The 26,352-nt window shown below is 39.9% G+C and overlaps 1 protein-coding gene across 1 annotated transcript in view; it reads left to right on the top strand.

The window, feature by feature from the left end:
* Nucleotides 1-26,352, top strand: part of LOC126190667 (F-box/WD repeat-containing protein 5) — an 82,953-nt gene that overhangs the window by 11,554 nt on the left and 45,047 nt on the right. Inside the window, exon 3 of the mRNA XM_049931112.1 lies at nt 25,063-25,220. Coding sequence (XP_049787069.1) covers nt 25,063-25,220 — 158 coding nt within the window. The remainder of the gene's footprint in view (nt 1-25,062; nt 25,221-26,352) is intronic.

Below are 26,352 nucleotides of genomic sequence, written 5' to 3'. Positions count from 1 at the left end.
AATTTGGATATATGCCTTCAGACAGTCCATAACACTGAATATAGTGGCTCCATGCAGCGCTTCATTGTAATCTCTTAATGGTGGAACTGTGTAGTGATCAGGCATGGTTCGTGAGTTGAGTGCTCTGTAACCACCACACGGATGCCAGGCTCCTCACTTTTTGGGTACTAATTGCAGTGCAGACATGTGTGGACTGCTGGGAGATCAAATGATGCTTTCTTGCAACATTTGTTGAATTCCACTTCAGCAGTGGCATGGTATCGTGGAACTAATCATTTCATCCAGCATGACAGGGGTGGCCCATCCGCAGTTTTTATGTGATGAACTGAATCATGCAAAACTTGCTGTGGGGCACCTGGAGGTCTAGTGAAGGTTGAGAACTCGTGCAGCAGTGAGTAGTAGTCTTAGTCTGCAACATTTATGTCCTTGATGTTGTATATTCTGGCATCCTGATGGAACCCACTGACAGGAATATTAGATTGAGTGGGGCTACCCGTACTAAATAAGTACTCAGTCACATTCTGAGAACAGGCTTGAACACTTTTATTGACACAGAACAACAGAAAGGAAAGCATCAGTTGCTATAGGTGACTTGTCAATATACAGCAACCAAGGAATAGAATAAACGTCAAGTAAATGAGCTACAGCTCCAAGGAATAAGTAAAAAACATTAACACAGTGTTCACCGTGATGGACACATTTTTCACTGCACAGTCACTCAGCTCACATCACAGCTGCATCTCTGGATGATGGGAGTGGAGCTAACACCACAGCAGTCAACATGTGTAGCAGTCACTACAAGTTCTTACAGAATATGTGAGATATTTCAATGTAAGATATATCCAAAAATTTGTGAAGTATATGTGTCATGCACTTCATTTATGAAATACAATCACAACAAACTCTCACAACTTTGATAATGTCATAATTTAAGCAGAGAGCCAATTCCAATTGTAACTGATCAATATTATAGTCCTAGGATGTTATGTTTTCTTCATTTTGTGGAGTGTACAATTTTAAATTTCTAAACATTTAAAGCAAGTTGCCAATCTCTGCACTGCTTTGAAATCTTATAAAGATCTGACTGAATATTTATGCAGCTTCTTTCAGACAGTACATCATCATAGATAACATCACCTGCAAAATGTCTGTGGTTACTTTTAATATTGTCTGCAAGGTCTTTAATATACAATGTGAACAGTGAGGGTCTCAACACACTTTGCTTGAGCACACTCAAAGCTACTTCTGCACGTGTGGATGTCTCTCCATCAAAGATAACTTTCTGTGTCCTACCTACCAAAAAATCCTCAATCCAGTCACAAATTTTGATTGATACCCAATATGATTGTACTTTTGAAAATAAGCTTAGACATGGTACCGACTCAAATGGTTTTCAGAAACGAAGATCTGCATCTATCTGACTTGTTTCAGTATGCCATGTGAGAAAAGTGCAAGTTGGGTTTCACTTTATCAGTGTTTCAGAGTCCATGCTGACTGGCATGGAGGAGGTCATTCTGTTAGAGATAACTCATTATGTTTGCACTCAGAATATATTCTAAGATTCTACAACAAATCTGTGTCAAGGATATTGTACAGTAATTTATTCTTGTAAATGTGTGTGACCTGACCTTTCTTCCAATTACTGACACGGTTTTTTGTATAAGGGCTCTGGGATAAGTTACAGTTAGAAGAGGGGCTAACTAAGCAGCCAATTAAGTATAGAATCTGATTGGGATTCCACCAAGTCCAGGAGTTTTGTTCAACTTTAACTATTTCAGCTGTTTTTCAGTACTTAACACCAACACTTATGTCAGTCATATTTTCAGTGATATGAGGATTAAATTGGGCTAATTCTCCTGGGTTTCCCTTTGTTTAAGGACATCTTAAAACAGAGGTAAGCATTTCAGTGTTTGTTTTCGTGCCATTAATTACAGTTCCTGCCTCATTCAAGAGTGATTGGACAATAACTTTGGTGCCACTAAGAGTGTTTACATAAGAGCAGAATTTATTAAGGTTTTGTGGAAGAGCATTTGACAGCATTCTGCTATGGTAGTCATTGAATGCTTCTAGGTAGTTTTCAGAGAAGGCATTTAGTAATGTTTCACAGAATGTTGTAGCACACCCACCAAAACAACACTATAATTTTCCCACCTGGATGACTAAAGCCTCCACCGATGATTACAGTAGGATTGTGGAACTTACATACAATCAAATTGAGGTTTTCTTTAAAGTTTTTGTGTACTTCAGGAGAGGAATCTGGTGGCAAATAGAAGGATTGAATTAACATTTCATGCCAATCCCTTATACTGAGACTTGCCCAAACAATTTTGTACGCAGCTTCAATTTATGTCTCAGTGGGTTTTAGTTTCTTGTCTGCTGTGACAAATACACCACCTCTATCTCCCAGCAGTCTATCCTTTCAAGGAACATTTATATTTTCTCCAAAAATATCACTGCTATCAGGTTCAGGTTTCAACCAGCTTTGTGTGTCAATTACATAGAAGCTTCCAATCATAAACTGATCTTGACAATTGATACTAAGTTTTGCTACACAGTCTTGGATGCAACATCAATTTCTGTGTTGGTGGATTTGAGTTCCTTGTCTAAGGCAACAACTACACCTACACTTCCCATTAGCTTATCCTTTCAATATAAAGTTACATTGTTCCCAAACATCTCTTTGCTGTCAATTTCATGTTTTATCAATCTTTCTGTATCTAGTGTTTGTGACATGACGTATCGTATTTGAGTATGGGTGATTGAGTTTTGATTGAAAGTGGTATTTGGTTTCTGTGCACAGTAGTGTGGAATCCGATCATGAATGCCTCTGGGTGGAGCTAGTAGATTACCTGGCATGGCTCAGGAGAGCAGTGATGGGGTGCTCATATGTGCTTCTGTCAAAATTACAAACATGGTGGACATCAGTTCTGCCTTCACTGTGCACAGAGAGTAGATTTATATTGTCTACATTTGCATACCTGCAGTGCAAGCTATTATAGGTACAGAGAAGCATGATATGTCATTTTAAAGGGGAATCGAAGATGATTCTGCTGATATACGGAGATTCTGTGTAACTGATAAATTATGGAATTTACAGTGTCAACTGAAATTCAGTAAAGAATTAATAACGTTTACAAATTTTGTGGTACCAATGAGATCAATGTATCAAATTGTAGCACTAAATAATGCACATCAGCTGAACTATGCCCATGTATTGTATATTATAATTAATTAACCTGCAACACTTTTAACTGAACTTTTAATTAAATTCACCATTTCATTTAATCCAAGAAACCTCACATGATTAGCAAGGCAATATGTTTTAGTTTGTAAGACTTATATTTTAACTGTCTTTTAGTTACTTGTTAATTAATTCATTTAGTTTTGCCCATAATTCATAAACTATTATAGCTAAATCAGTCCCGATTGTGGCAGTGGGACCGAGTGAGGTGGCGCAGTGGTTAGCACACTGGACTCGCATTCGGGAGGACGACGGTTCAATCCCGTCTCCAGCCATCCTGATTTAGGTTTTCCGTGATTTCCCTAAATCGTTTCAGGCAAATGCCGGGATGGTTTCTTTCAAAGGGCACGGCCGATTTCCTTCCCCATCCTTCCCTAACCCGAGCTAGCACTCCGTCTCTAATGACCTCGTTGTCGACGGGACATTAAACAACACTAACCTAACCTAACCTAACCTGTGGCAGTGGAAAGAGTAGGAAAATTCCTGTTAGAAAATGGTGGCGTATTCGTGTGCATTGTAATAATTGATGACACAGAGATCACATACTTTTTCTGTACTACCACAGTGATGCTGCCACTAAAATTTGCTATTGATTAATATTAATTTTTGGGCGAACTGCTGCTCGTAGAATTAAGTAAGACATATCAGTTTCGCCGACCGTGGTGGCCGAGCTGTTCTAGGCACTACAGTCTGGAATCGTGCAACCGCGACCGCTACGGTCGCAGGTTCGAATCCTGCCTCGGGCATGGATGTGTGTGATGTGATTAGGTTAGTTAGGTTTAAGTAGTTCTAAGTTCTAGGAGACTGATGACCTCAGAAGTAAGTCCCATAGTGCTCAGAGCCATTTTGAACATATCAGTTTCGATTAGAATTTTAGCATGCATCTAATGGTGCATTCAGATCTTTAATAACATTTATATGTAAAATGCTGTAAGTGAGGCTACTGATGGCATGAGGTTATCAAGTGAAGTATACATGGTTGGAGGGGAGAGACAAGGGCTTAAAATGTTGCAGCTGTCTTGCTTGTTTCACTGCTCAGGTGGGACTCGAAGAGGTTAGGACTTTTCTTGTCTGGTTGGTGATCAGCTCTCATGTTATTCTGTGATACAAATTTTCATGTTCTCTGTCGCAACAGTCTGAAATAATTCATGTCAGTTCAGTGGGGACTTAGAGATTTTCTGCAGTTGTTCAGCAGGAGTTGTATTTTAGTGTGTGAAGCTGATTTGGACTTTGAATGAGTTGCGCTGATTCCCTCCCTCCCCGCCCCTCACCTCTCCCTTCCCCCCACCCTTCCCTCCCCTCCCCCTCCCCTCCTCTCCCCACACCCCACACCCCACACCCCTAAAAAAAAAAAAAAAAAAAAAAACAACACACACACACACACACACACACACACACACACACACGTACTGCAACAGCTTTCAGTGACAATGAAAAGGCTGGGAAAATTACTTGAAGCTACACAGTGTGCAAAGGCGTTTTAGTTTCATAAAATTGGAGCGTGAACTGTACAAATGGAAGAATGAATTACATGAAGTAAGAAATATGCAACATACGGAAACCTGAAACCATCTGAATGAAAAACTGTTCGAAAGATTTAGAACTGCTCATGAGAGGCTATGCACTGTTACCAAGGGAAATCTATGAGACTGGGCCTTCAGAATTGCCAGGCTTTGTCGACCTGGCTACACACGTTCAAGAAATCATACAGAATAAGAAGTTGCTAAATTACCAAGTTTACGTCACATAAACACCGGTGATAGACCAATGCTATAGAGAAAGTCATAGCTGACATAAAGACAAAACTTGCTGTTACCCCGCAACTGCTGTTTATGATGCTGATCAGTTAGGTTCTGTGAAAGAACTGCATGCACACCGCACTTTATCATTGCGTGGTGAAAAAAAAGATAGTTGGTTGCCCAATCAATGAATCCAACGACACATTCATGTACGATAAAGCCAGTGATAAGTATGAGTGGCTTACTGTTTCCACAGCTGTATATCTGTCTTCAAGAACCACAGGGAAAATTAGGACCAAAAATAAAAAATGGACTGTTTAGTTGCAAAAATCTTGTTATCGACATATCAAAACCTGGAAAAATGGGAAAGAATAATTTTCAACATTTCATTCGAAACACATTCCTACCAGCTACATTAACTAATTCATTGCTTTTGTTGGGTTCCTGGTCTGGACATAAAGATGTCTCTGTTTTTGTGGAGTGCGACGAAAAATCTATAGATGTAATGTGTATTCCACCTGGAACTACTAGTGCTATTCAACCTCTCGATAAAGAATTTTTTCAGCAGTAGAAAGCATTTTTCAGGACATTATCAGACAACTGAATTTCTGATACCCCTCTGTCATTTCAGGTTCATCAGCAGAACAGTATTCTCAAGCTCCAGTCATTTGTGCATTACCAGTTTTCATCGTCATGCTTTACGAATTTGATCAAGTATGCCTGGTAAGCAGTTCAATATGCAGAACAATGGTCAGGACTGTTTCTGACTCCATCCCATTTCTATTTAAATAAAATAAGTGGGTACTGCATGGTGCCTGACTGCATCAATTTTTCCTTTTTTCCGGTGTGCCTGGTGCAAGAAAAATGTTTGTTTATGTCATTCAATAATTGCTTGGCATTTTTGTGACAACTACAGGGAATAAACAAAGGACTGTTTCACTGATAGTCAAATGTACAACATTCAAATATTATTATAAGGGATGGCCAAAAGGAATTGCTATAAAATGTAGTACTGCAAGACACATTTCATTTCAACAAATTACAAGTCCTCATTGATGGAAGTCGTCTGTGACATCAAACACTGTGAAGATTTTATTTTCTCTGCTAGCCACTTTTATCAGAATTGCATGTGCAAGAATTGAACTGTCGAAATGAAGTTATTCAAAAAAATGTTTGTATAGTTTAAGCGAGGTTTTCACCAGAGCTAACAAGCGCGAGCAGAAGAGAATACTTTCTGGTGTACCCGGTAGACCTCTTGCAGGTCTTTCAACTGGACTGCACTGCAGCTACTTGTGTGTCCCTAACCATCCTCAGTTACCTAATTGGAAAATGGAGACCTCCAGTTTAACGTGAAATCCGAACCACACGTGTTTCATGGCCACTCCATCTGTGAGAAGTGAATGCTTGGTTAAAAATCATAGTGAAAAAGTCGTGATCTGAACAGGATTTGATCCCACACTCTCTGGAACATGAAGCACGTTTTATCACAAGACCATTTTTGTTTTAATGGGAAAAAAGAGAAAAGGGGGGGAGGGAGGAAGGGGGAGGGAGAGAGGGGAAGAGAGAGAGAGAGAGAGAGAGAGAGAGAGAGAGAGAGAGAGAGAGAGAGAGAGAGAGAGAGAGAGAATATGACCATCAGACTTTACACACCATAGAGGAAACACTAGCTGTGTCACCTCTTGAAATGATGCGCAATGTCGGTAATTAGTGTTCTGTTTATATATTTCTTCTCATTGGTAATGAGAAGCCAGGGAAAAATGGCAGCTGACATGCAAGGAAAATTTTGGACCAGTGCTAAGGAGAGATGGAGATGCAATTCTGTGTAAAGTGCACGATCTCCTCGCATGTCACACTTCCATACAAATTGAGACACTTAAATTCTTCCTTTCCTCTGCCATTCTGCGTACTCCTTCAAGAACAGTGCACTCGGCATGCAAAACAATCCTCTCTGAATAGCAAAGTTTCACATTGGGGCTCTAACAAGATAGAGTTTATCCTGTATGCCAAATATTACCTCCAAAAACTAAAAACTAATAACACACCATTCGTAGGCAATGTTTGTTACCTCATCTTCTCTTCCGTTCTCTCTAGTATAAATTATTCTACCCAAGCACAAGTGAGTGGTGGTGAATTTTCTGCAAGTGCTCATTCACACATGTTTGCTTCCATTCGCTCTATTGTAAATCACACTTTAGGTGTTTTAAATTGGTGTCTGTGAACTCCGGATAATTCTGCTATGCGATGCTGTGCGAGTGATTCACTGAGTCGCACACTAGGCAGGCAAGGCTGTTCATATTGCTGTTATAAGCTGTTCTTCACATGGCAAAAATGTAACTTCAGCATTTTTTTACAAAATACTAGCAGTGCTTCTTAGCAGCTAAATTTTTGACAATGTCTTCTTGTGTAAAAAATTTCAGGATAGGTTTAGATATGTCTTGTTAGACCATTCCCTTATAACTGTAGTGTGCTGGTGGCTGGTGCAGTATTACGTATGGGGCTATAGGAGTCTTCGGTCTGAAGCCTGGTTTGCTGAAGCTCTCATTGCTAGCCTGCCTTTTAAAAGCCTTTTTCAAGAAGAATTGTCAAAACAGTTGCACAAAATTATAGGCCTGTATCTCTGACATCAGTCTGTTGTAGAATTTTGAAATGTGTTTTCCACTCACGCATTATGACATTTCTGGAGACTATAAATCTCCACTGTAGGAATTAATGTGGGTTCTGAAAATAATGATCATGTGATACCAAGCTCACTCTTTTAGTTAATGTGACCCAGAAAATTGTAGTTCAGGTGCCCAGGTAGATACCATGTTTCTTGACTTTGAAGCCATACAATACACTTCTGCACTGCTGACTAATGAACAAAATATAAACATATGGAATATGAGACCAATTGTTTGATTAGATTCAAGAGTTTGTAGCAAACAGAATGCAGCATGTCATTCTCAACGGAGAGAGGTGTCGAGACATAAAAGTAACTTTGGGCATATGCCAAGGGAATGCTATAGGACCATTATTTTTAACAGTGTTTGTAAATGATGTAGCAGATGACATCAAAGTTCCATGAAGCTTTTTGTGGATAATGCTATTGTATACAGAGAAGTGGCAATGCCAGAAAATTGTAGTAACACGCAGGAAAACCTGCAGAGGATTGATGTTTATAACATGAAGTGGCAATTGACCTTCAACATAAAAATGTAACCTGTTGCAAATACATAGTTAGAAAGACCCTTTATTGTATGATTACAGAATTGCAGAACAGTCACCTGAAGCAGTTCCCATAGGATATCTAGGAGTATGCTTATGGAGCAGTTTAAAGTGGAATGACCACATAATATTAATACCACGTAAGGCAGATGCCAGATTGAGATTAATTGGAAGAATCCTCAAGAAATTTAGTCCATCAGCAAAGGAGGTAGTGTATAAAACCCTCACTTGACCAGTACCTGAATATTGCTGGGCAGTCTGGGATACGTGCAATGTAGCCTTGATAGAGGAAATAGAGAAGATCTAAAGAAGAGCAGAACATTTCATTACAGATTCATTTAGTAAGCACTAAAGTGTCATGGACATGCTCAGCCATCTCCAGTGGCAGACACTGAAATAGATGCATTCTGCATAATGTGTGGTTTACTGTCAAATTTTTGAAAACATACATTCCTAGAAGAGTCAAGCAATGTATTGCTTCCTCCCATGTACATCTCGTGAAAAGGCCATGGACATTGATAGAGATATGTGAGCCCACACAGAGGCTTACCGGTAGTCGTTCTTCCCGTGAACCATTCAAGAGTGTAAAAGGAAGAGGGAAAAAGACAGTGGTACACAAAGTGCCCTCTGTCGCACACCGTAAGTTGGCTGATGATGAATATATGTAGATGTTTCCATATCTGCATAAGTAATGCATCCTACAGCCATTTGAACCTGCTCACTGTATTCAATCCTTGGGCTCCTTCAATATCTCCCGTCCCTTCCCCCCGTCCCCCCACTCATATTCACTTTTCTCCATTACCAATTACATATTCCTTGATGTCTCATTATGTATCCAATCAACATATCCATATAATTTTTTTAATTTTATTTTGTCTGTCCTATTTCATCACACCAAACTAACTCTGTTCAAGTTAGCCTTTTAGAGTTCAGTATGAATTCTTGTAAAGACCACAGTTCTCTCTCTCTCTCTCTCTCTCTCTCTCTTTTCTTGCCTTTGTCTCGTTGGAGTATAATTCTATAGAGTTGTGATGGAAAAGGGCTCTCGTAGTCTGTTTTTTTCCCTTTTTTAATTATTTTAAGAAAGATGTAGGTGTGTGCTCTTCACTAAGGCCTTGTGATTACTTTCCAGTTTATTTACACAAGAATTATTATTATCTTTATTAATACTATTATTACTTTATCTTCATATTGATGATTTAGGATCACACAACTACTTCAATTCCTCTGATTTCTTTGTTTTGTTTCCTGTTTTTACAGTACTCCTTCATCTTCTCCCCATGTTCCCTTTTCCTTTCTTCTGTCAATGTCGTTACTGATTTCTTATTTATTCTAACTTGAAATTCTTCTAAACTTAGTGTTCTATTCTTCAAAATTCTGTTATTTCTGATTCTGTAATGTTGTTTCTTTTAGTTCCTTTCTTATTTTTGTAATCCATGCTAGTTTTGATGTCTTTTTCCAGAAATAATGGCATATTTATTTCATTAGCCGGTTCTTATTCAGTCAGCAGAGGTTTCCAAAGAAGATTAATTTTTACTTTATCATTACTTCTGATATTTTCTGTATATTTCCATAGATCTCCTCTTTACTTCTCATTTTCCAATTTTCTGCAGTTTACATTGCACCCATTATTTTTCTAATAATATGTCTTTCAAGTACCTCTATTGTGTCCACCCCTTTAATTTATAGTTACATGTTCACTTGGATATAAACATTCTGGTATACTGCTGCTGCTACTACTACTACTACTACTACTACTACTACTACTTCTTGCTTGAAGGGAGTGAGAGATAACAGGGAAAAGTCTTTCATTTGAAGAAGATGGATGCTTCTATGCCAGTCTTTGGTAAGCACAAGGTAATGTACACTCCTGGAAATGGAAAAAAGAACACATTGACACCGCTGTGTCAGACCCACCATACTTGCTCCGGATACTGCGAGAGGGCTGTACAAGCAATGATCACACGCACGGCACAACGGACACACCAGGAACCGCGGTGTTGGCCGTCAAATGGCGCTAGCTGCGCAGCATTTGTGCACCGCCGCCGTCAGTGTCAGCCAGTTTGCCGTGGCATACAGAGCTCCATCGCAGTCTTTAACACTGGTAGCATGCCGCGACAGCGTGGACGTGAACCGTATGTGCAGTTGACGGACTTTGAGCGAGGGCGTATAGTGGGCATTCGGGAGGCCGGGTGGACGTACCGCCGAATTGCTCAACACGTGGGGCGTGAGGTCTCCACAGTACATCGATGTTGTCGCCAGTGGTCGGCGGAAGGTGCACGTGCCCGTCGACCTGGGACCGGACCGCAGTGACGCACGGATGCACGCCAAGACCGTAGGATCCTACGCAGTGCCGTAGGAGACCGCACCGCCACTTCCCAGCAAATTAGGGACACTGTTGCTCCTGGGGTATCGGCGAGGACCATTCGCAACCGTCTCCATGAAGCTGGGCTACGGTCCCACACACCGTTAGGCCGTCTTCCGCTCACGCCCCAACATCGTGCAGCCCGCCTCCAGTGGTGTCGCGACAGGCGTGAATGGAGGGGCGAATGGAGACGTGTCGTCTTCAGCGATGAGAGTCGCTTCTGCCTTGGTGCCAATGATGGTCGTATGCGTGTTTGGCACCGTGCAGGTGAGCGCCACAATCAGGACTGCATACGACCGAGGCACACAGGGCCAACACCCGGCATCATGGTGTGGGGAGCTATCTCCTACACTGGCCGTACACCACTGGTGATCATCGAGGGGACACTGAATAGTGCACGGTACATCCAAACCGTCATCGAACCCATCGTTCTACCATTCCTAGACCGGCGAGGGAACTTGCTGTTCCAACAGGACAATGCACGTCCGCATGTATCCCGTGCCACCCAACGTGCTCTAGAAGGTGTAAGTCAACTACCCTGGCCAGCAAGATCTCCGGATCTGTCCCCCATTGAGCATGTTTGGGACTGGATGAAGCATCGTCTCACGCGGTCTGCATGTCCAGCACGAACGCTGGTCCAACTGAGGCGCTAGGTGGAAATGGCATGGCAAGCCGTTCCACAGGACTACATCCAGCATCTCTATGATCATCTCCATGGGAGAATAGCAGCCTGCATTGCTGCGAAAGGTGGATATACACTGTACTAGTGCCGACATTGTGCATGCTCTGTTGCCTGTGTCTATGTGCCTGTGGTTCTGTCAGTGTGATCATGTGATGTATCTGACCCCAGGAATGTGTCAATAAAGTTTCCCCTTCCTGGGACAATGAATTCACGGTGTTCTTATTTCAATTTCCAGGAGTGTAGGATATTATTACCCCTGTAAATGGTCTTTAATTTTCTCAGGATCTGTTCCTTTATTACTCTGTCAAATCTGGTGTACACACTTGGATATTGCACTTCCATTGATGGCATATACCTAAGACTGCACTTCCATTCATGGCATACGCCTAATGGTGACTGGAGATGTTGAAACAGTATTAGTGTATGAGGTAAATTTGGCATTGAAGAGTTAATGAGAAATCAAAATTGTTCTCAGTGCTGATGATTTGCAGTTTATTATTCTCTCTTTTTATTTTTTGGGGGAAGATGGAGTAAATGTTAAGGCTTTCGGACTTCAGATAGTATTTGTACAAGTATGGAAGCTTTTAGTATTAACATAAATTTAGTTATTACACACACAATTCCAAAAAAATTTTAGTTTTAAAATATGGAGATCACATAATGTAGCTATCTCTTTCTGCTGGTGACTTTTTCTCAGAATTGTTAGAGTGAAAGGTTGCAGATAGCTCTGAGTAACTCCCACTATATATCTGCATTGCAGGGCATATTTGTTGATGTATGTACTTAGTGTGATGTGTTACCACTTCATTAACAGTGGAATTACTTTATCTTTTGGCAATCAACTTATTTTTAATCAGGGCATACTTCAAATCATTTTAAAAAAACGGTCATTCGTTCAAAGAATTACAGCCATTTAAACTCAAAATTGGTGGTGGTGGTGCTAACTGTGAAATGAATTCAAAAGCTCATGTGTCAAGTTAGTGCAGTTAACAATCACAAAGTAAGAATTAGGTTTAATAATAAGGCCAAATGTTAAATTATGTGTGGAGAGGAATTTAAAATTATTTGAAACACAGTGGCATGCTATCTTAGATATTTACCATCAACCGCTAACTTCAATTTACTAAAATTACACTGATGTATTAATCAGACTAGATATGAACATGGTAATGTATTAATTAAAACACAAATTGAAAAGAAGTCACCTTCCTGCAAAAGTGACAGATGTTATCATTGTATGATAACTAAATTTGTTACTATATTCTCTGATTAAAGCTGCTTTATTGTAAACAGATATCATAGTGAATGAAGTGCTTGGCCATGGATGTACAGACTCGCTGAAAATCGCTTGCTTTGACCATGTGTATCATTACAACAATATAGTCTCAAAAGAACTAAGTTATACAAAGGTCTGACCTCTTCTCAGCAGGAGAGAATGAAAGATGAGATAAAAAAATAATATTACACAGATGAATGGTGAGCAGTGGGCTGCAAATGGATCAATGGTGAGCTGCTTCTCGCCTGCAGGCTGCAGTGTGTGCATCCCTGCAGTAGACTCTCATTTCACATTTGAAAGAAGCAGGTTTCAGATCCTCATCCAGTTATTCAGATTTAGGTGTACTGAGGTTTCTGTGAGGAAAAGAACATGGCAGACATGCTTCTCTACCTTAAAGCTACCAGTGCATCTGCTTTGTTCTTAATTACCTCATCATTTACATAACACTGAACTATAAAACCTTTTCAGTTGACCATCTTCTTTGGAGTACATTACCATAAGCTTAAGATTACTGTTTCAGCTAGTGCACAGGTGAATATACTCTGTATGGTGTGTTCTTCTCTGTTAAATGTGAATCTTAGAAGCCATTAACTGTAAAAAAGGGCTCTGAAATAGAGAAGATCAAATCTTTTCTGCCGCAAGATTGTTAACAACAATATTATGAAAAAGATAGATCACTACTCATTGCATTGAAGCAGTATGGAGTCACAGACCAGCACAATGAACAGCCTGCTGAACATTTAAGCATTTTTCTCTCGCTCTCTCTCTCTCTCTCTCTCTCTCTCTCTCTCTCTCTCTCTCTCTCTCTCTCTCTCTCTCTCTCTCTCTCTGCCTCTCTGCGCCACTCTCTCTGGTGTGTGTGTGTGTGTGTGTGTGTGTGTGTGTGAGAGAGAGAGAGAGAGAGAGAGAGAGAGAGAGAGAGAGAGAGAGCAGCTGGGCAGGGGGGGGGGGCTGTGCTTGTGAGTTTGTGTGTGGTTTCCTATTTCTGAAGAATCCCTTTTGGCCAAAAGCTTACATGCTCAGCAGTGTTTTCATTGTGCCCATCCGTGGCTCAGCACCGCCTCTTATCATAAAATTGTTGTTATTCCATCCTGGACTTTCCACAAGACTGTTACTTATTTGATTGGATTGTGTTATGTCATAGCATATGGACTGATTCATAATGGAATTAGTGTTTGAACTTGCCATTTGTATTTAGGTTTTCTACAGTTTCTACAATACTGTACTGAAAACTGTGGGTACGTTAGTTATGTATACAGTTGTAGGAACTGTCTTCTCCATCAATTACCATATTTCTGGCTGACTCCAAAGCTGAGATTGCAAATAGACAGTAATGGATTAGCACTGGATCCTGAGGTGACCAGTTCATGAACAGAGAAAGATGATAGTAGACAGTTCATCAAAATATTTGCAAATATTGGTGTTAATTTTCAAACCTCCACATAATCCCACAGGTTGTGAAGGCATGTGGCATGTTGCTGGTGCTCTGTGAAAAATCCTACCTTCGGGTACTAATTGAGGAAAGCCCTGGTAGATGTTACAAACAGTTTCCTTATGAGCTTGCAAAAAACTGTTTACCATAGGTCTATCTAGAAACTAACTCCTGGGAGCTGGAACTAAAATGGGAAAATCTAGTACTCAGAGAATTGTTTGCCTGTTATGAAACCTAACCTCATGGCATGATGCAGCATTCTCCGATGGCACACCTACAAGAGCTCAAGTGATGGAATGTAAGCTGTTGACGCATGACTTGGCTGGTTCTCAACCAAAGGGAGCTGTTTGCTGTGGTCACTGTTGGTGTGGTTACTGGATTGGCTTAAATAGTCACTCTCAGGAAGAGAAGTGCTGCCCCCTAGAGTCACTCATTTTCAGACCGAGATGGTGTTTTGTGTTGTGGCCAGCAACTTCTTGCTGACGCATTGCTAGGTACCTGGTGGTCCTTAGCTCTCAGTGTGCCTCTTGGTGGGTTGGGTTTATTCTTGGTGGTGGTTTTTGAAAGAAACAGATTATTCACCAGCTTGAGTACCTACCTTTGACATATTATTGAAAAGTAGCAAAACAAAAATATAAATCAATCCGTCTTTACAATAATTATCATTTAGTCACACAGTCTTTTAAATTATGACATATCTGGAATTATGATGGAACTGCTGTTTAGGAAGGAGGGAAGACATGCTTCATATAAGAATAATGGTGGGGTAAAACACATCTCTCTTCCATATATTCCCACCATTCACCTCTGCCATGTTTTTTATCAGTTCTGAGTGTGATATAAGTTTGATGATGTGGCATTTGGCCTTTAGCATATGTTGTTTGTACTAGAAATTTATTTGTTCTATTAATTTCTTCATGGGATATGATAGTGCATAGTGCTCATTGATGCATTTATTTTCATTTCATTGACATGTGAAACTCTGCAATAAATGTTTGCTTTGTATGGCTTTTCAGGTATAGGGCTCCAGTTAACTGTATAAACTTCTTGGTAAACTTATAGTTTTGATTCTTCAGTTTCTCCCGGTGTATTCCTTGCTCGAACTGTCCACGGGTGTACTGCTGGTCCATAGTGTCCAGCGGGCACAATTCAGTGGTCGCTGAGATGCTGGCATCGATGTCTGTGGTGGTGTCGACGTAAGTGCCTCGTCCACCCTGGTCGCCTGTTGGTTTTCTTTGCCAAACGACTTTTTAATTAGACTCAGTGCTGGTTCCCATGCCTTGCTGAGGTTATAGCTGCAATCTCGGTTGATGAGTCCATCCCTGGTACGAATTTCGTTAGCCTCTCTACAGACACTGTCCAGTATTTATGTGTCTGAGCCAAGACCCTAATATGTTGGTAGTCCATTTCATGATTTTAGGACAAACAGTGCTCTGTGACCGCCGACTTGTTGGGGCACCTAAGTTGAGTATGCCTCTGATATTCTTGGCAACGATCTTCGATGGTGCGCACTATCTGTCCAATATAAGTCTTCCCACACTGATACGGAATCTGGTATGAGCTGGCCTTCCACAAACCGAGATCATCTTTGACACTCCCAAATAATGCTTGTGTTTTATTGGGTGGACAAAAGACAGTTTCTACTCAGCCGCCCGCCCTCAGGAGCTCAGTTCGTCAGCACGCCTGACAATGCCAACTTGTCTGATTGCTGAAATGTTGTTCCTGTTGAGGGAGAAACTAAAGAATCACATCGTATACCTCTACGGAGAGGAGATGTATTGCAGCATGAAGAAATTCGACAAATTGCATCACCGAAGGAGCCGTTTGCTGAGTGCTCTTGCTTTTCTGAAGAGATGTCATGCCGATCAGGCAGTACCAAACTTTGCTAAGGTCATACATCACATCAATTCTGCAGCAGCTAAGAGAATTAAGAAGCATGCTAGCCTTGTCTTGGTTCATGAGAGGGTTCACTTTACCAGCTGCTGCCTTGAGTAAAACTCCCAGGAACTACTTAAACTACATCTACAACTATCCAATCATTTTAATTCCGGAATCTGGGGCTGGATTGATGGTGTTTCGTGGGTGACCACAGATTCTACACATAAGAAGGCCTCAGGATGTCAGATATCTAAATTCTCTCATCTTTCTGACAAACCATCGCTGGAGGCCCCATACAAGATGGTCATCAATCTCACGGACATTGAGCTGACTGGGAATGCAGTTTCTGTTCTGGAGAAGGGATTTAATTTTGCCCCCACACCTAGGTTCACACCGGTAGCAGGCATTGTCAGTGCAGTTGAACTGGTTGCTGCGCAACTACCACCTGAAGCAGCTGAAGAAGTATGCCAGGAAACCTGCCATGCTCTGACAAGAACTAAACCAATCGAGCTGAATATTACCAGCAGGGAGAGAGCAGCCATTCAAGACCTGAGACAGAGCCCTGAGATTGTTGTCTTACTGGCTGACAAAGGCAATGCTATGGTTGTTCTTTCCCATAAGCACCACATTGAGAAGATGAAGAGCCTGCTGAATGACAAATCTTACAGGAAGATCAACGCTGATGCCACAAAGAAGGTGGAGAACAAGACTAGGGCTCTTTTCAAGGATGAGGATATACCAGAGGGTGTCACCAAAAAATTGACACCTCAAGGACCTGTACAACCATGACTTTATGGACTCCCTGAAGTCCACAAAGAAGGGGTGCCATTACGCCCAATTGTCAGCATATTAGGGCACCTACATGTTTGCTGGCCAAACACCTGGCAGAGTTACTAAGCCTTTATGTGGGTAAATGCCCTCATCATGTTTGTAATTCTGTGGATTTCATGAAACGTCTCGACATCTTCAAGCTGAAAGACTCAGATATCCTGGTGAGTTTTCATGTTATTTCATTATTCACCAGGGTGCCTCTTCAAGAGTCAGTTGAACTTATTGCACAGAAATTTGATGAGAAGATGACCGACCTTGTAATACTATGAACAAACAGGAGGAGTCGCAATGGGGATCAACTCTCGCCTGCGGTCGCTAATTTATATATGGAGTACTTCAAGGAGGAAGCTTTGGCGTCATCCAAATGGAAACCTACTTGTTTTCTACATTACGTGGATGACACATTCGTGATCTGGACCCATGGAAGGGACAAGCTCGTAGACTTCCTTACACACCTGAACTCCATATGTCCAAACATCAAATTCACTATGGAGACTGAAGCAAAAGGAAGATTACCATTCCTGGACATCATGGTCAAAAGAAGAGTGGGTGGCACCCTGGTCCATGGGGTGTACAGGAAGAAAATGCTCACCGACCTGTATTTGCTTGCAGATAGCTGCTACCATCCTTTGTAGAGGAATGGGGTGCTAAAAACACTCTAATGCAAAGAGTCTGCCCCATAAGCTGGAACACATCAAAATTGTATTCCAGAAAAACGGGTACTCGGAATGGCAGATCAGATGCACTCTCTGCCCCACCTCTACAGTACAGCGTTTGGAGACAGAAGTAGTCATGGAGGAAGAGATAGCCACTGCCTATATACTGTATACTGGCGCACTATTGGGACAATAGGACGAATATTGAGGAAACACCAAGTGGGAACTGTCTTTCGCCCACCCAATAAAACACAAGTGTTATTTGGAAGTGTCAAAGATGATCCCAGTTTGTGGAAGGCCGGCATGTACCAGATTCCGTATCAGTGTTGGAAGACTTTTATTGGACAGATAGTGCGCATCCTCGAAGATCATTGCCGAGAACATCAGAGGCACACTCTACTTAGGTACCCCAACAAGTTGGTGGTCGCAGAGCACTGTTTGTCCAAAAATCATGAAATGGACTACCAACATACCAGGGTCTTGGCACAGACATATAAATAATGGGACAGCATCGTTAGAGAGGCTATCGAAATTCGTACCAGGGATGGACTTATCAACCGAGATTGCGGTTATAACCTTAACAAGGCATGGGAACCAGCATTGAGTCTAATTAAAAAGATGCTCAGCAAAGAAAACCAATGGGCGACCAGGGCGGATGAGGCAATTACACCGACGCCACCACAGATGCCAATGCCATGCATCTGACGATTGCGACATGTCTGATCGCTGAAATATTGTGCCAGTTGGACACTGTGGCCCGGCAGTACACCCATGGACTGTTCGAGCAATATAGTTTTCTGATTGTGTCCCTGGTTGATTTTGTATTATTTTATAAAATGTGCCATTGTTTAGTTTTCAGTGGAGTAGTTCTAGTAATATGTACCAGTACACCCAAAAGCTAACAATAGTTAACAATAAATAACCATTTAGATTTGTTTCTCTTTGTACAGGTTAAAAAGAATTTAACTCATTTTGTGTATGTATTTTTTGTTGTGGGTGAGACATGAGTTCACCATTCTTACCAGAAATGAAACAGCAACCAAAGAAGTGTGTGTCAACTAATGGCCATCACAAAAAAGACAAACTTAATCTCATCAACTGGGAAAGCTATGACCAGTTATTTATATGGATGCAAAATGAATTCTTTTCTTTTGAAAATCTTTTTATGATTGTCGTGAAATGGGAAAAACTGCCAAAAACTACAAAAGTCTTCTTGGTCAACCAGATGCAAAACTGTATGAAGAAAGCCTGTGTTGAATGCACATTCTTACAAAGCTGTTTTGAACATTAGAAAACTGAGGGATTTGAGTTACAAACTGTTGAAACATCCATTGTATTCACCAGATGTAGTGGCTTCTGACTTATACCTATTCCCATATCTAAATAATTTGTTAAGAAACTTTGGCAACATATTGGAACTTCAGTGATTTTTACTTTATATGATAACAAATAGTAACAGTCTAAGTCACAATTTCTTTCCATTATATTGGTGATGACTGGCAGCTCCTATTTTAAAATGCAGCAATAAATACCAATTATCAACTGTGGATATTGGTATTCTATTTAAATCACTTTTTCACTGTTCTTTAAACTGTGTATTAATTGTAATTTAAAATGTGTTCTTTCCACATCCCACTTTGATTTTTTTGACACTATTGACCAATTTTACTAAACAATCAAAAATTTTATTTTGAATTATTTTGGTACATGTAAATCTTGTCTTGTTCTTCTTTGGATCAATTTGTTTCACTGTTACTAGTTCAGGATGCTGTTCAGAGGTGATATCTGCTTTGTGATGACTGTTATTGTGTGTTGTCATGATGTTTCTGTTGTTGCTGCTGCAACTATGCTTTTTGGGACATGTTTTTTCCTTCAAAAAATGAAATTTGGAGCAGAGAACATCTCTCTACTACTGATACTTTGAGAGCCTTTATGTAAAACAGAAGTGTATAATATTTCATTCTGACTATTTTGCTTGTAATTAAAGGTTGGGTGGAGGAGGGCATGATTTGGTTATAATTCTGGCATTCAGTGCACGGTGACAAGACTATAGTTATGAGATTCTGAAAGATCAGGCGTCTGTTAGGATTCCAAATAAGAAAATTGTGATTCTGGGCACTCAGCCACCCCAGTCATGATGTTGACTAACCAGTTGTTACAATCTGCCATAACAAATGGCATGGGATGCATGGCACACAAGGAGTTAAATTATGATTAGTTTATATACAATAGCCACCTTGCTGAACTATAAAAAAAGTTACACCATGCAGAGTATATTATATCTTGTTTTGTGACCAACTAATAGTTACTCATTGGGAAAAGGGAAACAGGGAAACTGTTGTATTCTCTTTAGCCACTTTTATGTCATCTTGTCTCTGTAGAGCTGTACCATGGAGAGGATGTTGGTTGGTGACTGGTATCCTTGTTCTATTACACAAACAGTACACAATTAATAACCAGGTTCTTTATTAATAAAGAAAGAGCTACTTAACTTAAGTTTCCATGTGCTGTGATACAAGCTCTCTTCTGTGTAGTCTACGTAGCCTCAATGCTGTTGAAGTAGAAGTCCAGTACATTCACTATAAGGTTGCTATGTGCTGCCTGTCTCTGTGCTAGAGGCAAGTTTGCGGCTCTGTCTTGGTGACATGCTGGAACTCCACAGTGTACAGACTGAAACTAACAGGCTTGAACTAACTGGCTAAACCGGCCCTCCGGTCTGCGGCAATGATCCTAAATACTGGCAGCTGAGAGGGCATTGGTGGCATGTTTCCAGCAAGTCATGTCATTAGCCTCTATCGATACTCTCATAACCTCTGTGCCACATGGTGTGCTTGTGCCAACGTACACCAACACAGAAACATAAACAAAACTTACAAGTAACCTTTCTGGATACATGAGGACATCACAAATTCCAAGAGGAAAGTCTCAGTGATGTTGAGTAAAGGGGATAAATTTAAAAATGTTAAATTGGTGTAATAACAGATGGCATGAGCATACGTCATGACAAATTTTTATGAGGGATGAAGGAACTTTGACGAAGCCTCCCAAGTGTTTAATTGTAGCCACTACATATAAATTAGTCATTACTGCAGTAACAACTTTTTACTACAAAAAGGATAAATATAATTAAAAATCACCTGTTTGCTTATAAAGTCTTGTAAGTAAATGAAACAAAACAAAGTTCACTTTGTAGCACAAACAAGATGTGTAACACTGCAAAGTAAAGTCTATGTCATACAGCAGTTGATACTGGCTGCAATACCTTAGCCTAAAATGACTTAATTGGAGATGACGAATAAAAAACTAAATCTATAGTAGATAATGAATGTGGGAGGGAATGTGGTATAATAAACTGTCAAACACTGGAATGTCCAGAATGGAATAACAACAATATTAACAAGTGTCCAGTGACAGTGGTCATGTGTATGAGAGTTGTGCTTTTGTGAAAGTATTTGTGTGTGTGTGTGTGTGTGTGTGTGTGTGTGTGTGTGTGTGTTGGTTTCTAATTGAGAAGAAGGCATTTTGACTGAAAGCTAAAATGTATAGCCTTCTTTTCTCTATGCCTGTCTGTGTCTCAATGTCTCCTCTGTTGTTACTCAGTAAAACTGTGGTGTATAAAGGACTGACTAGTTATTCCTTCAGCACTGCTACATGGCTGCATCAATCATTACCAGCAGCAATCATCATGCTGCGACATGCATTCATGTAGAAAGCAACGTGAATAAGAAAAAATTTTCAAGCTAACAGCAACAACCAGGCTGAACATCATCCTCTTATGAGATGCAGGTTGAACAAATCGGCTGTATCAGTGAAAATTACATCAGTCATTAACTCATAATTTTATGAAATGCTGAACTTAATGATATTGACCTATGCAATTCGATAGTAAAGCCCCTGTGTTTCACTTTAGCACGAGGCTGAGAGTGATCTATCCACAGAAGTATGTAAGAATCTTATATATTTTGTACTGTCAGGTGCTCTGATCCATCTTAATCACTGTTATAATTGACATCCTCTGTGTCATCATGTAATGTGTCAGCAGCCCTGGCAGTACCTCCCATGCTGGTACGTAATTATCTAGACAGTAATTACAATTATGAGCAACTTAAATTGGAAAGACCACATAGATAATATAGTGGGGAAGGCGAAACAAAGACTGCACTTTGTTGGCAGAACACTTAGTAGATGCGACAAACCTGCTTAAGAGACAGCCTACATTACACTTGTCCATCCTTTGCTGGAATTTTGCTGCATGGTACGAGATCCTTACCAGGTGGGATTGACAGAGGGCATCGAAAAAGTGCAAAGAAGGGAAGCTCGTTTCATATTATAGCCCAATAGGGTTGAGAGTGTCACTGATATGATATGCGAGTTGGGTTAGCAGTCGCTGAAACCATAATAAAATAAGAGAAATCGGAGCTCAAACAGAAAGATTTAGGTGTTCCATTTTCCCACACCCCATTCGAGAGTGGAATGGTAGAGAAGTAGTATGAAAATGGTTCAGTGAACCCTCTGCCAGGTGCTTAAGTGTGAATTGCAAAGTACCCGTGTAGATGTAGATATAGATGTAGATGCTGATTTGAATGCAGATGTGACCTTTTAGAAAGTGTGATGACTGGAAAGTAACAATGTATACTTCACACATTTCTGTCTAACCCTTTAGTTCATGTAAGATGTACATCAATGAAGCTATCTGAGAATTAAAATGTACCTGGTAACTAACTTAACCATGGAAGGACAGTGGCTTCTTCACCTTAGGACACCATGGTAGTGTTTGAGTTGCCTCTAAATGCTACTGAGGTGGTGTAATACCATCGTTTTGTAAATAAGTTCTTGGTCCACCACCAGACAGCTTTGCCAAGTCATGGGTTGGAAAGATCACAAATACCATTAGATGGCTAAATAGTAGTAACTCTTCTGGCTATGAAGGTATCTCAGTTAAAGTACCAAACTCCAGTGCTGACTTGGTAGTGCCACCATCGAGTTACCTTTGTAACGAGTTGCTGAGTAAAGATTGTAGTTCCTAAAAAACTGAAACATTCATAATAATAGTGATATATGAAGTTGGATCTAAAAGTAATGCCTTCTGTGTCATAAAAAAATTTAATATTCAACTTATACCAGACGAATTATACAAATCATAGCCTGAACTGTCCCCTGTGCAACAGTACAATTTAACATAGCATTTTTACACAGTTAGGCTGTCATTGAATCCAGGCATCAAAAACAGTTGGAAAAAATTCAGAGTTTTGATTCGTGACCACTGATTTTAACGCTGTTTCAATCACTTCCAAGGAAAAAGTGTTTAGGGATGTTGTAATAGAGATCAGCAATGTGCAGAGAAGTTTGGAAACAGAGAAGTGGATATTGCAGATAAACTGTGCAGCACCTGGCCACAACATCTGTCACAGGCATCATTCAAGGACTTGCTGATGAAGTAATGCAATGACACAGATGCATCAGAGATCACAAACAACAACAAAACAAACGTAACCACACTTAGAAAACCGGCCGGAGTGGCCGAGCGGTTAAAGGCGCTACAGTCTGGAACCGCACAACCGCTACGGTCACAGGTTCGAATCCTGCCTCGGGCATGGATGTGTGTGATGTCCTTAGGTTAGTTAGGTTTAAGTAGTTCTAAGTTCTAGGGGACTTACGACCACAGCAGTTGAGTCCCATAGTGCTCAGAGCCATTTGCACCATTTGAACCACACTTAGAAAACTTAAGGAGGCAATAATGCATACCCACCTATGTCATTTTTCGCAATGCAAGTGATTGGAAAAATGGGCTGGTCAGTGCTACCTCATGCATCCTACAGCCCTGATTTGGCCCTGTTTGACTTATTTTTGTTTGGACATACGAAAGACAACCTACGTAGCTACAGATTCAATGACTTGTATGAGGTTAAAACAACTTTAAAATCCTGGCTCAAACCCTAAATATTTCCATACAGATTTCAATGCTTGGACTCAGTGATGGCTGAAATGTGTACCAATGCTTGGTGACTATGTTGAATGGTAATGTTGTGTACATAACAAATCAGACTATGATCTGCACTAATTGTGCTGTTATATTATGTTGTTATTAATTTTTTGTGACACAGGCAACATTAGTTTTTGATCTACCCTTATACAAAAGTGCGGATAAGGAACTGACATGTAACTGTGAACCAATAATCCTCTTCCTTTTGTTAAATGGAGGTAAGCAAGTGACCCATAATTATAGACTCATTTCCCTCATCCATATTGTAAAATTATTTTGAGAAATTGGTGTGTAACAAAGTACCACATGCCTTCCTGTCTTCCTTTTAAAAGCTTTTGTAAAGGCTTCTTTACTCAGAAAGCAATATATGATCTCAAAAATTCAATTCAACAACAGATAAACAAGAAAAAGTAACCATTTTGCATTTTCTGTGATTTTTGCCAATGCCTTGGATATTGTGGTTATCAAATTGTACTAAGGAAGCAGTCTTATGACCTTAAAGGCATTCTTACTGTGTGAGTTGCCTCTCATCTTAACAATAAAAAACAGTGGCTCAAAAAAGGAAAACTACTGTATAATTAAAACTTCGTTTTCAGTTGAGAAACATTAGATACAGCACCCCAAAAGGTTAAGTAACTTGTCTGCTCCTGTTCTTGAATTACATTAATGACTTACTGTGAGCTGCTTTGCAGGAAACTTTCTTAACACATAATCTTAAAGACTCATATTGTGGAACTACAAACAAATGAAAATGACTACAGGAACTAGAATTAGATCAATAGACACACGTTAGATGAAAATCCATGTGTGAAGCTTCTAAACTGAATTTACACTAGCACATGAATAAATTAACACAAATTATCTGTTCTTCTTGCTTTGTGAATAGAAATCTCTCATTTTGCTGAATTGCAGATGGGATTGCTAATATACGTTGCATACTTTCACTCCATGCTGTACTAAGTCATTATTTCTGTTGTAATGGAGGAAAAACCAAAAGAACTACTTAGTCTACAGAAGCATGTGACTAATAATTAAACATCTTGCAGAAGGCTGTTCAGGAACCTACCAATTCCAATACCTACACGCCAGTACATTTACTCCACAACCACATTACTAAAAATAAAATAATTTTTGTCTGTCACAGTATTAGGTTCAGAATAGTTTTATATTGTGATGCACAAATCTGTAACAGGTTGCTAGTAGCCAGATATCAAGTAGAAAATTTGAAATTATCATATGTACAAAAATAAAGTAAAATAGTGCCTTATTAGATACTTCTATAATTTATCAAAATATTTGGACTCAGAACTGTGAGTTCATTTTACACAAATGATCATGTCGAACACATGAGAGAACTGAGGCCTTCCTCTTTGTCTCTGTCTCCCATCATCCATACAAGTAGGTTCCACTCATTATGGTCTGTGAGCAAGCTACCTCTCCTTTACAACCTTATTGAACATATCAGTTTTCCTCCCAGGAAAGAATCTTAGTACCAAAAGCCAGATGTAAGTTTTTCCTTTAAAAATGCCTGTTGGCAGTACTACTGTACAATAACATACTCATTGAAAGAGGGAGGGCTTCTGTCAACAAAATTAAAATAATAAAAAAAAAATTGTAAAATCATTATTACTGACATTTAATGGAGATAACTGAAAAACAAGTTGTGAATCACTTTCATTACAAACACACACACACACACACACACACACACACACACACAGAAAAAGTAATATGCTATGGAGATGTTTTAATTATACCAATTTTACATTAAACAGGAAAATCATCATGGTTGTCGGAGTACAAACGTCTTACATATCATACACCTTTAATTCAGACAGAAGTTCTGACAGAACATTCAAATCAAGTTCTTCACGTAAGCTTCTCTCATGATGGGTCTTTGTTTGCAACTTGTTCAAAAGATGGATATGTTCTGGTAAGTACTTATCTTTCATTCACTTACTAGTAAAGTATGTAGTGCAGAAAACATTTCAGTTATATCAGCATAGTGCTTACTTTGAACACATAGAGGTTCTTATAGGATGCTTGTTTAAAGTGCTTTTTGTGGAACACATTTAAGATGTTTTCTGTCTCTTTCATTGTTGTTTCTCTGTTGCCCTGTATGTAACTATTATCTGCCCCCATAACTGAGAGGTCAGCATGGCTGACTGCCATCTGAAGGACCTGGTTTGATTCCCAGTATTGTCAGGGATTTTTCCTTGATGGGAGGACTGGCACAATGAGCTTTCAGCCTCATGAGGCTATTTGGGGAGCTACATGACCAATTAGTTGTGGTGACAAGCTCAAGAAACATGACAATGACTGGGAGAGCAGTGTCCTGACAACATCCCCTTGACACCATATCCAGTGATGCCATTGGTAAAGGAAGACACTATGGTTGGTGGGACCAGAATACAGAACTTTATGTACCTTACCCTTTTACGTAATTATTGTTTTACGTGCTATGATGAAATAAGTTAGTTCAAAAACCATTTTATTTCAAATTTACTGCTTAACATTTGGGAGAATGTCCTTTTTCTTAATGCCAGGACTAGAAATCTGCAATATATTACAAAGGCTGTGGTCTAAAGACTAAGTAAGCAAAATATATGAAACAATGTTTACAATCTCCTCCTGTCATTTTTCGATGGAATCCAAGGAGCTAAGAATGTTATTTCAGCATGAAGACATAAAAAAACATTGTCAACCCTGTAAATGTGCTCTACTTAACATCTGCCCCCCCAGTCCCACCACTTAATTCTAGTGGAAACGATGTAGTGCATACTGTTTTAATTATGAATTTAATGCAACATTATTTGCAAGATTAAGTTGATGGAGAAATTTTGTTCTTGAATTAATAATATATGAACCACTACAGTACATATCATTTTTATTTATTGTATATTATGTAAGGGAGCTGAAGTGCAGATGTATTTTGGCATCAATTCTGGATCAAATGTTTTTCACTTCGACAGCTGGCATTGCTCCCACACCAGCACCCAATTAGCAATCTGGCAGGTGACTCAGTGTGTCTATTCATATCCACCAGCAACTATTTGTACCCAGCC

Source organism: Schistocerca cancellata, chromosome 6 (genome assembly GCF_023864275.1).
Source record: "Schistocerca cancellata isolate TAMUIC-IGC-003103 chromosome 6, iqSchCanc2.1, whole genome shotgun sequence".
Taxonomy (NCBI): Eukaryota; Metazoa; Arthropoda; class Insecta; order Orthoptera; family Acrididae; genus Schistocerca; species Schistocerca cancellata.
This window is presented reverse-complemented; position numbering and strand designations above follow the sequence as displayed.